Source organism: Neophocaena asiaeorientalis, unplaced genomic scaffold (genome assembly GCF_003031525.2).
Source record: "Neophocaena asiaeorientalis asiaeorientalis breed wild unplaced genomic scaffold, Neophocaena_asiaeorientalis_V1.1 scaffold110, whole genome shotgun sequence".
In the NCBI taxonomy this organism is placed as follows: Eukaryota; Metazoa; Chordata; class Mammalia; order Artiodactyla; family Phocoenidae; genus Neophocaena; species Neophocaena asiaeorientalis.
In genome coordinates this window covers 6,601,157-6,615,640 of record NW_020175053.1, presented here as the reverse complement: position 1 = coordinate 6,615,640, position 14,484 = coordinate 6,601,157, and the positions used below count along the sequence as shown (strand labels likewise).

At 53.0% G+C, this 14,484-nt stretch overlaps 1 protein-coding gene across 6 annotated transcripts in view; it reads right to left on the bottom strand.

Moving 5' to 3' along the window:
• HIRA (histone cell cycle regulator) overlaps positions 1-14,484 on the bottom strand; it is a 74,057-nt gene that overhangs the window by 8,806 nt on the left and 50,767 nt on the right. For 5 of the 6 annotated variants that reach the window (XM_024763719.1, XM_024763722.1, XM_024763721.1 and 2 more), the window contains 9 exons: positions 10,387-10,591; positions 9,935-10,039; positions 8,214-8,362; positions 6,338-6,499; positions 6,153-6,211; positions 5,850-5,955; positions 4,501-4,623; positions 3,977-4,143; positions 2,159-2,247 (listed from right to left, as the gene is read on the bottom strand). In XM_024763719.1, coding sequence (XP_024619487.1) covers positions 2,159-2,247; positions 3,977-4,143; positions 4,501-4,623; positions 5,850-5,955; positions 6,153-6,211; positions 6,338-6,499; positions 8,214-8,362; positions 9,935-10,039; positions 10,387-10,591 — 1,165 coding nt within the window. The remainder of the gene's footprint in view (positions 1-2,158; positions 2,248-3,976; positions 4,144-4,500; positions 4,624-5,849; positions 5,956-6,152; positions 6,212-6,337; positions 6,500-8,213; positions 8,363-9,934; positions 10,040-10,386; positions 10,592-14,484) is intronic. The other variant, XM_024763720.1, reaches the window with a different exon arrangement.

Genomic DNA, 14,484 nt, shown 5'->3' with positions numbered 1-14,484 from the left:
TCTTTGTGCTGGTATCCCCAAGGGATGACCCGACCCTAGAATAAGGGTAAACTGGAAGGAAACCAGCCCCGGCACCAGCCAGTGCCCAGCTCTGAGAAGTCCCCAGGCAGCCCGGAAAACCTCCATTCCGACCGGGTTGAGACCCTGCAGAGCGGGTGCCTTAAGAGCTGGCACCAAAGCAAATAAAATGCCCTGTGCAAAAGCCACATCACCTGAGGCTCAAGCCATTTCTACAAGCAACTTTTCAAATACCATGTCCAGCAGACAGCTGAAAATAACCAGGCACTTGAGGAGATAAGATAATGTGAACGAGAACCAGTAGAAACATTTATAGGCAATAGAGACAGACCCACAAGGGCTCCTGATACTAGGACTATCAGACATGCAATTTTAAAATAAAATAACTAAGCTTACTGTGCTCAAAAGACTAAAATGAAAATTTCAAGGAGAATTAGAACTATAAAAAATGATGGAGCAGATTTTAAGAAGGGAGGACATGCTATCTCTCTGATGAGGGAAATGAAAGGGAAGCTATAACCAAAGACAGCCTCTAAGTAAAGTCCACAGAATGAATGAAAGACATAGACCGAGAGCTTTGTGAGACTTGAAAGCACCAAGGCAGGATCCCGAAAGAACTTACAAAGCAACGGAAATCGGACTGGTGGCAGTTTTAGCAACAGCAGCAAATGCTAAAAGTCTGTGGCACAATACCTTCAAGATTAAAGAGAACTGATTTTGAATTTAGCATTCTAGTAACCAACTAAACTAACATCTACAGCAACAAAATAAAAAATGGAGGCCAAGTACACACGAAGACCTCCAGAGTCCTCCCAGGACTAACCCTCCAATCTTTCACCTCTTTTACCCTCCCATCACCTCTGCTCAGCTGCTCCTTTTACACTCGAGCCCTCATACCTCAGGGCCTTTGTCCTCACTGTTCCCTCTGCCTGGATGTTCTTCCCCCAGATATCTGCGGGGCTTCCTCCCTTACCTCCTCTGATCTCTATCAATCAGTCAGCGCTTCCTCGATCACTGGATGTAAAACAGCACCCCACCAGCACTCCGCACCCCTGCCCTATTCACTGGTGTTCACAGGACCCATCCCCATCAACACATTACATGTACTTGCTCATTTGTCTCCAATCTGCCTCTGTCCCCATGAAGGCGGGGCCCCTGAGCCTTGCTCGCTGCAGCCGGCTGCCGAGCTACACCTGGCCAGAGTGGGGCTCCACCGGCAGCTGCCCAACGGCTGAGTGAAGCAGTGGAGTGAACCGTGCCCCCAGTTCCCCGTCAACCTGTTCCTTGCCCAAGTCGATCAATGCACTCTACCCACTTGTGTGAGCCACAGTCTCATCTGTGCAATTTCATTATGTTCATTATTCTCTTTCTCTCACCTGCTCCACATCCAACCACCCACCCGCCCAGTCTTGTAGGTTTTGCCTCCAAAATACATCTTGAATCTGCTTCCTCTCCCTTCTCTGTGGCTGCCACATGGATCCAAGTTGTCTTCAGCTACTGCCAGGTCTGCCTTGTCCTGATTGCTCTGCTACATCAGCGCCAACTCCTCTGCCGGCTCCCACTGGCCTAGACTAAACCCCAGCTCCTCACAAGGTCCCAGGGATCCACCTCCTGCCCTCTCTGGACTCACGTCACACCCTCTCCTCTGCCAATGATGTTCCAACCACAGTGGCCTCCATGGGCCAAGCCCTCTGCACTTCTGTCACCTCTACCAGCACATTCCCCGGTCTCCATGGAGCAGGCTCATTCCTGTCCTGGGGTTTCATCCTGAAAGTCCTCTTCCGAGGTCTCCCCGCCGCATTCTCCCAGGCACACCCGTCATCGCTCTGTTGACTGAACTGCTTACTCGCTCACGTCTGCCACCTGACCGGACTATGAGCCCCACTACTAACAAATCCACAGCCCCCGGCAGGCAGCTTTCCCAGCACAGGCATGTGGCTGAGTGGATGCTCCCTCAGCCCCTGATGCCAAGGGCTCCTGCCAGGGTGGGTGGGCTGGCAACTCGCCCTCTCTCTGATGCCCGCAGTGTGCTAGAAGAGTGTAACAGGGAAGAATTTCAAAGCACTTTGGCTTACTTTTCAATTTCCACCTTTACTTTTCAGGAGAGATTTCTTGTGGCAAAAAGGAAAGTGGCACTTACCACTACTGTTGACTCCCATTGGCTTCCAGTGGAGGAGTGAACAGGCCCCAGTAAGTCCTTGCATATTTCTCGGAGTCGGTATTCAAACCCTAATTACAGAAAACAAAAAACAAAACAAAACAGAAATAGGAACACATTAAAAAAAGAAATAAAGTCAAGAACAGGCTAAGTTGTTGTGTACATCAAAGCAGAAAGAACAAACACCCACTTTGTTGCCTCCTTGTCTCAGTTCAGCGCTCAGAGGCCATAGCGAGAGGCTCTGACTCACCCCCCCCAATCCCAGGAAACACACGCAGTGGCCGCTGTGTGCTGGGCCAGGGAAAACGAGACGTGGAAGCTCTGGGACAGACCCCCCAAGGGGGTGGAGAATGTGGGGGCTGTGGGAGGAGGGGAGTGGGCTGAGGGGGCCTACTGGAGAGGAGGTGGGGGCAGACGCGCAGGGTCAGGTGGTGTCCTTCGGGAGAAGATGGGCTTGGGAATGAATGTGGGCGGAGGAGACGGAGGAGGAGTTGGGGCTACGGCACAGCCGGGGGGAGCGCCAGCCACGCTGGAGGCAGAATCGGGGGCAGCCGAGGCCACAGGGAATGGAGGAAATCAGCCAGTGATGAGGGTGGAACCTGAGGATGCTTAGAGGAGAGCTGGTGTCCCTGTGAAGCTCGAGTCCTCCTCCCCGCGGGGAGGAAGGAGGGACAGAGAGGGTAGGGGAGTCGTGTGCGGGCCCTGGGCCATACGCGCGTGAAGATGGAGAAAGAGAAGCAAGTGGTGGAGGTGAGGTGTCCCCTACAGGGGCAGCCCCAGTGAATTGAAACCCAGGATGGAGGAAACCAGAGAGGAGCCGGAGGCAGGCTTTCCGGGGGTACGGGGGTGAGGCCACACGTGACCTGAGTGCCCGGCAGAGGCACAAGGTTGCAGGAACACCGAGTGTTTATTAAGTCTGGGTGGGATGAGTCCATACTGAACTCATCCCTGGGATCTGTGGGGGAGGGGTCTGGCAACATGACGGGCGAATTCTGCGAGTTATACCCGTAGAGGTCGGGCAAGTTTTTCTCTGTCTTTTCCGTAATTAATTTGTTTTCTCTAAGTCATGAACAAAACAGGGGAGGAGTTGAAAGCAAAGCAAGAAAGGCAGGAGAGGGTGTGGGGGTGCCGGCTCCGTGACCAGGCCCAGGCTGTGTGGTGACACAGGGAGAACTGGGGAGGGCCATCCCCAGGCCATGGCCCTGGAGGCCAAGCTCAAGTGGAGGGAAGCTGGGCAAGGCCGGAGCCCACGCCTGCCTCACAGGGAGTCAAGAGGCTGTGGGAGGTCACGTCTTCCAACACCCTGCTGTCTGCTGACCCACAGGAGGAGCGGGGCGGGGCGAGGAGGGGGATCCTGGGACGGGGACATGGGTGTAAGAGCCCTGGTGGGGAAAGCTGGGCTGGAGGGCCGAGGGGAGGTGCTGGACAGCAAGCTGGCCCTTCCAGGCAGGAGAAGGAGAGGTACAGGCCCACCGATGCTCTGAGGGGGCAACGAGGTCAGGGGGAGTTGAGCCTGTGTCTGTGAGTCCTCTGCCCCCACACCCTCCTGCCACCAATCCTTGTGGCCTCAGGGGCTGCTCGGTTCAGCCCGTGGTGGGGAGGGACACCTGCTGAGCTGCCCACCTCACTGACTTGGGAGCGGGAGGGCAGGGCCCCAGGGGGCGACCATGGGAAGCCGGGAGGGAGGACAGAGCCCAGGCTGCTGCACCTGGGCCCTGACACTCGGGCCCTCGGGAGGGTCCCGTTGGGACAGGGACTGAGTGGGGCCCGGGATGACAGAAGGACCACCGGGAAGCTCACCTTCGTTCACGAGGTATCGCACGTAGAGGAGGAGCCAGTGGCGGTACTCGTGGCTGGAGCGCAGGGTGAGCGCTGCGGCGACCTGGCTCTCCAGGTAGGCCAGGGTGGTCTCCTGCTGTACCATGTGAGGCACGGAGAAGAGCCGGGCTGCCTGCCTCCCCGAGCTGCTGGGGTGGGGAGGGGCAGATATCAGACTCCACAGTGGCCCAACCGCCCCCAGGTCCTGCTGTTCTGCACCTCCCATCTAGCCCCCGAGGGGACAGGCCAGCAGCCCAGGCCCCCACCCAAAGTGCAGCCCAACATGGGGATCCATGACCCGCAGCCCCTCAGACTGCCGCCCAGGTCTTGAAGTGACAGAGCTGTGACCCTGCACCCTGAGACAGTGCTCACTGTGGCTCCCAGCCCTCGGCAGCCCCAGCCCAGCCCTGTGAGTGCCGCTGGGCTCAGGCAGTCAGAAGGCAGGCCTCGGAGGGACCACGTCCACACAGCCAGCCGGATGCCTCCCCTGCACCCGGGTCACCTACGTGGAGGCGCGGCCCTGGACTATGGCTAAGGGTCCCGAGCACAGCATGGCGTCCTGGGGTGGCAGGCTGCTCCTGAAGTCTGCACACTGGGCCAGGGAGTCCTGCTTGTCAGAAACCAGGTTCCTGGGGAGGCAAAGGCAGGAGCAGAACTCAGGGAAACCAGGAGGCCCAGCAGAGGCAGGCAGCGAGGGGCACTGAGGGAGCCGAGGTCCCTGTATGCCCATGTAGGGCCTCCTTACTCAGACACTCTGGCCCTGGGTCTTAGGTCCTGGGGGCAGGGGGAGAGTATGCCTGGAATGCTAGTCTGTCTGGGAGCCCATGTGCTGTGGCCCTCGGAAGCAGCTGAGGATTCCCAGCGTCCAGCCTCCCAGAGCTCACACAGCATCCCAGGCGTCAGCGCTTCACATTCTCTGGACCCTTCACACAATTTAAAAATAGCCTGGTGCCTACAGAGTCCACATTTCCCTTCTCAAATAACCAGCTTGTTTCCACTATTATACTAATCACATACAATACACGATATTTTCCAATTTGGAGGAGCAGGGAGTGGGGATTTTGAGGGTTGCTGCTTTTTTTTTTTTTTTTAACTCAAGAAAGAGATCTCAGTCTGAGGATAAACTTGTGTCCGGCAACCCTTAACAGAGACAGGCTGGATGGTGGCACACTTGGGCCTGAAGGAGCAAGGTGCAGGCAAGAGAAAACTTCTGATTGGCTGGTACATGAGGTACACCCTTCCTAACTCTGGGTTAAGATCTCTGATGTACAAAGAAGTTTTACAGGTACTTCCCTGCTTAGGACTCCATGCTTCCTATGCAGGGGGCCCAGGTTCGATCCCTAGTTGGGGAACTAAGATCCGTGAGACATGCAGCGCAGCAGAAAAAAAAAAAAGAGGTTTTACAAATATAGAAAAGGACTCCAAAATGGACAGAGCAAAGGTACAGACCTCACATGTGCTGAGTGACAGTGCAGCCCCACTAATGTACCAAGCCAGTCGGAAGTGTCCCTTGGCTCCGACTAAGCTACAAAAACAGCAGGGCTGGATGAGGCTGCCATGAAGCTGACGGCACCTACGGAGGCCAGGCTGGAACTACTCATCAACAACCATAAAAGTTCAAATGTCTGCTCCAGACAAAGTGACCCCCGGGGAACAGTGGAGGGGAAGGACAGCGTCCCTGTGCACGGGTCTGAGGGCAGAGAGGCAGGAGGCCGGCAGGGATGGGGGCTGCACTGTGGCCTCCACTCTGGCCAGACTCCTAGGAGAAGCGGGCCAGGCGGGGCCCTTGCTGGCTGTGCTGGGTTCTGGCTCAGATGGACCCTCCGTGGGGCAGGGCTCAGGGCGGCATGCTTACCACGCAGACAGTGATGGGTTGAAGCAGTAGGCCTTCCCGTCCGACAGGTTCATCACGGGGATTCCATGCTGCGTCAGCAAGATCTGTGACACCGTCATGTCACTTCCTAGGGAGACACCAAGAAGGGGTTCCAGCGTATTCCCGTCAGCGGGCGCCATGGCTCCCGCAGCTCTAGCCATGCAGAAGGGACCCCAGAGCCTGCTCTCCATCTCAGTTGAGCAGAGCCCTTTGTGCCAGACCTGGACTTGAGCTGCCCGCCCCCAATCCCAACCCAGGGATGGGGCGGCCCCCGGCCAGGCTCACCTGCCAAGATGGAGTGTAGGGACTCTTCCTTCACCACCACTATCTGCCTGTGCACATCCCTGGGGGAGAGAGGAGCAGCTCACCCTCCAGCCGGGCCCGAGGGCCTGTGTGCCGGGGTGGGGGTGGGGGGCAACCCTCCCTGAAGCAAGGGGCACCCGCATAGCCGCTCCCGCCCTGCCTCTCACCAGACGGACAGCGTGGCTGTGGCGGTGAGGGCCATGACGTAGGAGCCAGTGCAGTGCAGGGTGGAGATCGGGGATGGCAGCAGGATGGGAGGGAGGAGGCGTCGACCACAGGTGGAGAACACGGACAGCATCCGCTTTTCACAGGCGACACACACCACGTCACTGGGGGAGCAGGGGGCTGGCATCAGGGGGGCTGGGAGCTCTGGTGGCCCCGAGATGCAGGGACAGAGCCAGGTGGGCGGCAGAGCTGATGGTGCCTACTGGAGACCTCTGCCTGGAGATGGAGTCCTCTCCCCCATGTGGTGGCTCAGGCTTTTCTGGGTTCACACGGAACTGCCCCCAGGGAGCACATGCCCGAGGAACAGCGGCCCTGACAGTGAGCCAGGAAGCAGACCTCACTGCTCGGGAGCAGCTGCAGAGCACCCCCCGCCGACAGACTCGTAGCTGAGACCAGCCAGAGGGGCCCTGGGAGGCCTCTGCCCAGACAGGCCGGGGGGAGTGTGGGGACGACAGGGTGCATCTCTCACAGGGGGTGCCCAGCTGTGCTCAGAAGGCCTTCGAGACCGGGGTGGGAGAGACATGTCGCTCCCTGAGCGAGGAAGGCTTCACCACGAGTGTATCGGCGCAGTCTCGTGTCTCTCCTCTGAGCACCCACTAGGCCCCTTGGCTCTGCCTGGCACAAGCAGGCTCTGCCTTCCTAGTGGGGTCTCCTGGGGTGAGAGCAAGCCTAGAGTGAGGCCAGAGCCTCAGACCCCAGGCAGTGGGAGTAGGCGTGCAGCCAGCACAGCAAGGTCCGGCCCAGCAGCCCACTGGAACCCTGCTCCAAATCACTTCTGGGCCGCCAGCCGGCGCCTATGGTCCACACGGGCAGCCAGCTCACAGCGAGGTCAGCCAAGGAAGAGGCCGTGGGTCCCTGTGTTCTGTCTGCTCGTCCCTGTGGTCAGGGCGCACCTGCAGCAAGCCCGCTGCCAGGGATGCCGAACCTCTGGAGCTGCGGTGCCGGGGGCAGGTCTGCACGCTGGGCTGGGGCCTGGCTGGCCGCTTGGCCGGACTCTCCAGCAGCCTCTAGGTCACATGGGGAGGCTGTGCTGACACACCTGGCCCCCAGCTGGGGCGTGCCAACTGCCTTGGGACCAGGGACGAAGGGGGAGCCCCAGGGGACGGAGGGAGGAACAGAACGGTGGTTCCGTCCAGGCCCAGCACCTGGCTCGCTCAGGGCCAGGGTCACAGACATTGGTGAGAGTGTTTCACATGCAGCCTCATGATAAAGGATTCCGGGCCTAATGAAAACGACCAAATCTAAGCTGAAAGCTTTGTAAGACCCTCGTAGGGGTACTGAGCACACAATCCCGACTGGGGCCATACGTCCCCGGGTCCTCTTTCCAGATGGAGCATGTGCGGGGCCACCTCCAGGGGTGGTGGAAAGACACTGGGTGAATGACCACCGAATTCAGGTCTCCCCCAAAAGGGCAGATCTGGAAAGGGCTGGCCTTGGGACTCTGAGGACAGTCAGAAGTCCATGCTGACTTCCTTGGATGAAAACCTGGGGTCCAGAGAAAAGGCCAGCCAAGGTCAGAGAGAGGCAGGCAGAGCTCGTCCTGGAAATGGAGACTTCAGGAATCTGACTAAAACGCCCAGGGGGCTTAGGTGACCCTCCAGGACTCAGTTTCCTCTCCTGTAACACGGGGGTGATGGTGCCACCTTCATGGGGTGCCCCAGGGACTCGGATGATTCAGGCACCAGCTCAGTCCCGAGCGAGGCTAGGTGTAGGCCTCCCTCAGACAGGCCACCTCCCAGGACAGCCCAGTGCCCCACAGCGCAGTGCAGGGTCTTGCTTTACGTTAAATGCCGGTGGGGTGGAGACCCCTGCTCTTACCAGCTGCCGGCAGCGGTGAGGATCCGGCTGGTGAGCACCGTCTCCCACTCCTTCCCTTCCCGGCTGCACTTCAGGCGGCTCAGCTTTATGCCCCCCACGGCCGTCACCTCGTTCTCCACCTCGATGTACATAGAGGGGTCGGAGCTCACCTGGGGGAGAGAAGCAAACAGAACGTTTTCAGCAGCAGTGGCCTCAGACGTGGGCCATGGACAGAGGGAAGGACACGCAAGGGTGGAACAGAGCTGCCAGCCAACAGCAGGCTGGGGGTGGGGGTGGTCACAGGGCAGGACAGGGGGCCAGAGGTCCCAATGTGCAGCCCCCAGGGCAGGGCAAGTCCCAGGAGCTGGTGTCCACCTTGTCCTCTGTGCAGTGGAGCAGAGAACTGGTGTCACAGCTAAAGACCTCGAAGCCTCCGGATCCCACCACCTCCTCTCACAAGGGAGGATGCAGAGAAGGCAAGCAACCGGCCAAGAGAATACGGCACAGAAGGACCCCAGCCCGCTCGGGGGGACATGGGTCTCCTGACTCCTAACTGAAGGATCTTCAAAGACTGTCAGGTTTGGCCAGAACAGAGGCTGTGTCGGCACTTGGAGGAAAGGTCTGGAAAGCCCTTAGGCCCTCCAGCTCCTTGGCAGTGCACCTTGGCATGCACACTGGAGCCCAGTGTCACTGACAGGAGGGTCGCCAGAAAAGCGTGGGGAGACGTGTGCAGTTCAGCACCAGCTCCACACGGGCTCAGCCTCGTGTTTTGTGTCTGGGGAGCAGACAGGCAGATACCCCACGTGGGACCTAGGTGAGCGGTTCGTACTTGTGTGGCCACACAGTGGGTGAGCTGGGGTGGAGGGTCGGCTGTGGCTGGGGGCTGGGCCCCCAGAAACCGAGAACAGCCCCACACAGCACTCCGCAAGGAAGGCCCTGGGGTGAGGGGGGCCGGCTGAGTTTGGGAGGGGGATTTGTGCAAGAAGAACCAGGGGACCCCACCCTTAGACCCAGAAGGACCTGTCCACCTGCCCCCTGGCAGCCCTGAGGGGCAGCCTGGGCTGGGGCAGCATGCAGCCCAGGCTGGGGCAGCGTGCAGCCCACCTGCATGTGGGGTTCTAAACGGTTTCCTGAGGACATGAACCTGAGCTGAGGTATAGAGGGTGGGAGATGACGCCGTGTGCAAGGCCTGGTATGGGTGCTGGGCTGAGCGGCCAGAGGGCCTCTGGGGATAAAGGACTACTTGCTGTAGATCTGTGTTTTGAACAAGCCCGTAGTTAGAAGATTCCACTCGAGACCTTGAAAGGCCCTGATGATGACCCCACGCTGGGCACTGGGAAGTGGACAGGCCAGCAGGCTGGTCAAGAGACAGACCAGTGCCACACGGTCCCATGGGCTGAGCCCACGGCCAAGAGTGGAGATCGAGGAGGCTTCCAGGAGAAGGAACACCTGGGACAGGTCTTGAAGGAGCTGAGCACCCAGAAGATGGAGGGTAAAGCCATGGAGGAGAGGCGTGGGAGCTGGGGAAGTGAGGGGTCCCAGAGGAGAGGCCAGCCTTCTTGTTAAGATTGGGTGGCTGCTCTGCTCAGCCACAACTTCCCCCAGAAGGTGATGGAGAGCCACTTGAAAGCAGCCCCAAGTCTGTGACAATTCAGGGTTTACAGCCCCCAGGGGGTGGGGGTGGGCAGGCAGACAAACAGAATGTGCAGGCTCAGGAGGGAGGGAGGCAGAGGTCTGCTCACCTGCAGGGTGAAGGTTCTCTGGGGGCCCGGCATGGGCAGCTTCAGCGCAGCTGCTGGGACAGACAAACACACGGCGTCCTTCTCTGCGGTCAGGGCAGCTGGGGACTGCAAAAGCAGAGATGTCCCTGAGCCCTGCCCGGCACTGGAGGGCAGTGCCAGGTAAAGGTGAGTCACCAGAGGTGAGGCTGGGCCTACTACCTGGGTGTTTCCACCCTCTGTGAGGGCAGATGAACGCTACAGAGACCCCTACTGCAGAGACAAGGCAGCTGACCCCAGGGAGGGGCTCAAGGACTCTGGGTGGGTCGGGGCAGTTCTGGAGGTATACGTGTCCATGCCAGCTGTCCCCACACCGATGAGGCATGCGGGGCCCCCCTTCCTCCCCAGGGCATATGCAGGCCCCCACACCGAGCTCAGGAGGTGGGCCGGGGGCAGCACTAGCCCGCCAGCCTCACCTGCACAGACAGGGACATGGGCATGAGCCGCGAGTCCTTCCGAGGCCGCCCTTTCTTCTTCTTCTCCACCGTTTCCACCTCGAGCTCCAGCTTCCGCTTGGAGAGTGAGGAGGGCTTGGCCACAGGGACCTTCTCGTCGCTGTCACTGCTGCTCTCCAGGACATCCCGGGGCCGCAGCTCCTTCACAAGGCTCTGCTCTTTCAACCTGCACAAACAAAGACACCCGTGGCTTTTCCACAGGACTACTAGCTTCATGATAATCAATAAAATCCATACTCATCCCCAAAAGTTAATAAATTAAAAAAGTAGGAGAGGACTTCTGGTTTCTGCTCTAAGATGCAAACAGCTTGGGAGTTGTCATTCTCACTCTTAAAATAAGAGGAAAACTGAAAACCTGTATACCAACAACTCTTCTTAGACCCACCAGAGAAACAGCTGTCCTGCCAACTGGAGACAAGGCGAAGACATAAAACCGCCTGGAGCCCCCACCAGGGAGGGAGGAGGGCACCCACACTTGCGTTAGTTTTATCTCCAGGAGCTCCACCAGTTGTCATGGGTGGAGATCAGGAATGGAGGGCTCCTCCCATATGCTTTGGGCTGAGGAAGGGGAAAGCAACCACTCTGAAACATACCCAGAATCCTGTTCTCCTTAACAAAAGCCTTCCCCCAAGGAAAACTACTTTACTGAGTATGATGTGACCTGGGGGCAGGGCAATCAACCAACTCCAGCCTAGCCCCCCTCCACACGCACTAAGAAACTCTCTTGAAGGTCACAGGCCAGGGACTCTGGCCCAACAACAACACAGGAGACAATCATGAGACTAGAGAGTGCTTCTCCTCCCCAATACCTCACAAAATCAACAGGGCTCCTGTGTAATAAGAACACTAGATCACAACTAAGAGAACTGCAAGACACAGACTCCATTTAACAAGGAGTTTCTAGGGAAACTCAAGGAAAACAGGGAGAGAAAAGCAAAGACACCAGAAGAAATGGAAGCCTCTAACACCTGCAGCTTCAGGAGACAGTAAATAAGACCTAATTCTTACCAGGTAAACAAAACCTCACATTAAAGACCTTTTACCCCCAGTTCCTATTACTTAGTACATTATGTCCAGGTTTCAACAAAAATTACAAGACACGATAAAGGCAAAACAAAACAAAATCAAACAAAAACCCAAAATGAAACAGTCTTGAGATGAAGCAGGATCAGAACCAGAGTCAGACATGGCAGCAATTTTGGAATTATGAGGCCAGGATTTTTAAATAACTTATTAATATGTTAAGGGCTCTAATGGAAAAATCAGGACTACACACAAGAACAGATGGATCATATAAGCAAAGAGAATTTAATAATAATAGCTAAGACTTTTTCAAAATTAATGAAAGATACCAAACCACAGATCTCAGCTGCTCAGAGAACACTAAGTAGAATAAATACCAAAAAGTCCACACCTACCTACACATAACATAAACTGCAGCAAACCAAAGACAAACAGAAACTCTTGAGAGAAGCAGAGGGAAAAATACACTTCAGCTAATAAGGGACAGAATAAAGATTACAACAGACCTCTCTTCAGAAACCGTTCAAGCAAAAACTGACTGAAGTGAAACATATAATGTGTTAAAAACAAACCCACCAACCTAGAATTCTGTATCCACTGAAATTATATCTCAAAAATGAAAGAGAAATAAAGGTTTTCTCAGACAAAAACAACAAAAAGACACTAGAGGAAATGTGTTGTCAGCAGAACTGCCTTGCAAGAAATGTTAAAAGAAGTTCTTCAGAGAGAAGGAAAATGATACAGGTCAGAAACTTAGATCTGCATGAAGAAAGTGCTAGAGAAAGAATAAGTATTGTAAGAATTTTTATTTGTCTTATTCTTAATTAAAAGATAACTTTTTGGGAATTCTCTGGCAGTCCAGTGGTTAGGACTCTTTGCTCCAAATGCAGGGGGCCTGGGTTTGATCCCTGGTTGGGGAACTAAGATCTCACATACCACAATAAGCACGTGTGCCACAACTACTGAGCCCGTGAGCTCTAGAACTCAAGTGCTGCAACTAGAGAAGCCCGAGTGCCGTAACAAAGACCCAGTGCAGCCAAAATTAATTAATTAATTTAAAAAAAGAACAAATCACATTCTCTAAATAAGAAATAAAAAACAGAACATAATCATATTATAAAAAAAATCCCTGGTCGGGGAACTAAAATCCCACAGGCCACACACACACACACACACACACACACACACACACACACAAAGTGAAAGATAACTTTTTGTTCAAACTAGTAACAGCAACAATGTATTGGATGATAAGTGAAATAAATAAACAGTAGCAATGTTATATGTCTTGGAAAGAAAGAACTGGGAATACTTTGTTAACAGGCACCTGCACTACCCTTCAGCATTATAACATTATTTGAAAGTGTATTTAGTTATAAATGTTTATTTCAAACTGTAGGGCAACCACTAAAAAAAATTTAAAAAGCAGTACAGTTGACATGCTAAGAGAGACAATGGAAGAGATACATTATCTTACTATCTAAGATATTCTTAGATAATGCTAAGAGATAATATAAGAGAGAGAAAATGGAATCATACCAAAAACATGCTCAATTAAAACCAGAGAAGGCAGAAGAAAAAGGGGGAGACCAAAATCGTTAAGAATATGGTAGATATTAATTCACTTTATCAATAACCACTTTAAATATAAATATTCCAAATATACCAATTAAAAGAAACTGACAAAAATAATGAAAAAGAAAACCCAAGTATATGTTGTCTACAAGAAACTCAGCTTAAATATAAAGACACATAAATTAAAAGTAAAGGCTGGTTCCAACTATATGACATTCTGGAAAACAAAAAACTATGGAAATAGTAAAAAAAAAATATCAGTTATTGCCAGCAGTTGGGAGGAGAGAGGGATGAACAGGCAGAGTGCAGAGGATTGTTAGGTCAGTGAAACTATTTTGTATGATACCATTATGGTGGTAGATACATGTCCTTATACACTGTCCAAACCCACAGAATGCACAACACCAAAGGTGAACACTTAATGTAAACTATAGACTTTGGGTGATAATGATGTGTCTGTGTAGTTTTATTGGTTGTAACCAATGTATCACTCAGATGTGGGATGTCAATAGTTAAGGCAGAGGGGTATATGAGAACTCTCTGTACTTTCTGTACAATTTTGCTGTGAACCTTAAACTGTTCAAAAAAAATAAGTCTACTCTTTAAAAAAAGGGATGGAGAAGGACATGCCACACTGACACTAATTAAAAGAAAGCTGGAGTAGCTGTATTAATCTCAGACAAAGCAGTCATCAGAGTAAGGAAAATTATCAAGAATAAAGACAGGCATTATATGATGATAAGAGGGCCGATTTTCCAAGAAGACATAGCAATCCTTAATATGCATACATCTAACAACAGAGTGTGTCAAAATACATGTGGAAAAACTGATAGAACTGGAAGAAGAACTAGACAAGTCCACTATTATAGCTGGAGATTTCCATATACCTCTATCAGTAATCAACAGATCCAGGAGACAGAAAATCAATGAGGACATAATTAATTGAACAGTACCATCATTCATTGTATTTAATTGACACTTATAAAATACTTCATTTATCAATAGCAGAATATACATTATTCTCAAGATCACATGGAATATTCACTAGTATAGACCATATTCTGGGTCATAAAATATACTCTAACAAATATAAAAGAACAGAAATCATACAAAGTGTGCTTCAAGACCACAACAGAATTAAAGTAGACATCAATAACAGAAAGTCAGAAAACACACATCTTTCATGATTAAACAACATTTCTAAATAACACATGGATCAGAGAAAAAGTCTCAAAAGGAATTTTAAAATATGGAATTAAATGAAAATGAAAACACAATGTCAGATTTTATGGGATACGGTGAAAGCAGTGCTTAGAGGGAAACTTATTGCAGAGAATGCATAAATTAGAAAAAAAGAAAGACCTGAAATAACTTCACCTTTAGGAACTAGAAAAAGATGAGCAAGCAGTAGAAAATTAATAAAAAAAAAAAAAAAAAAAAAATAAAAATAATATTAATGCA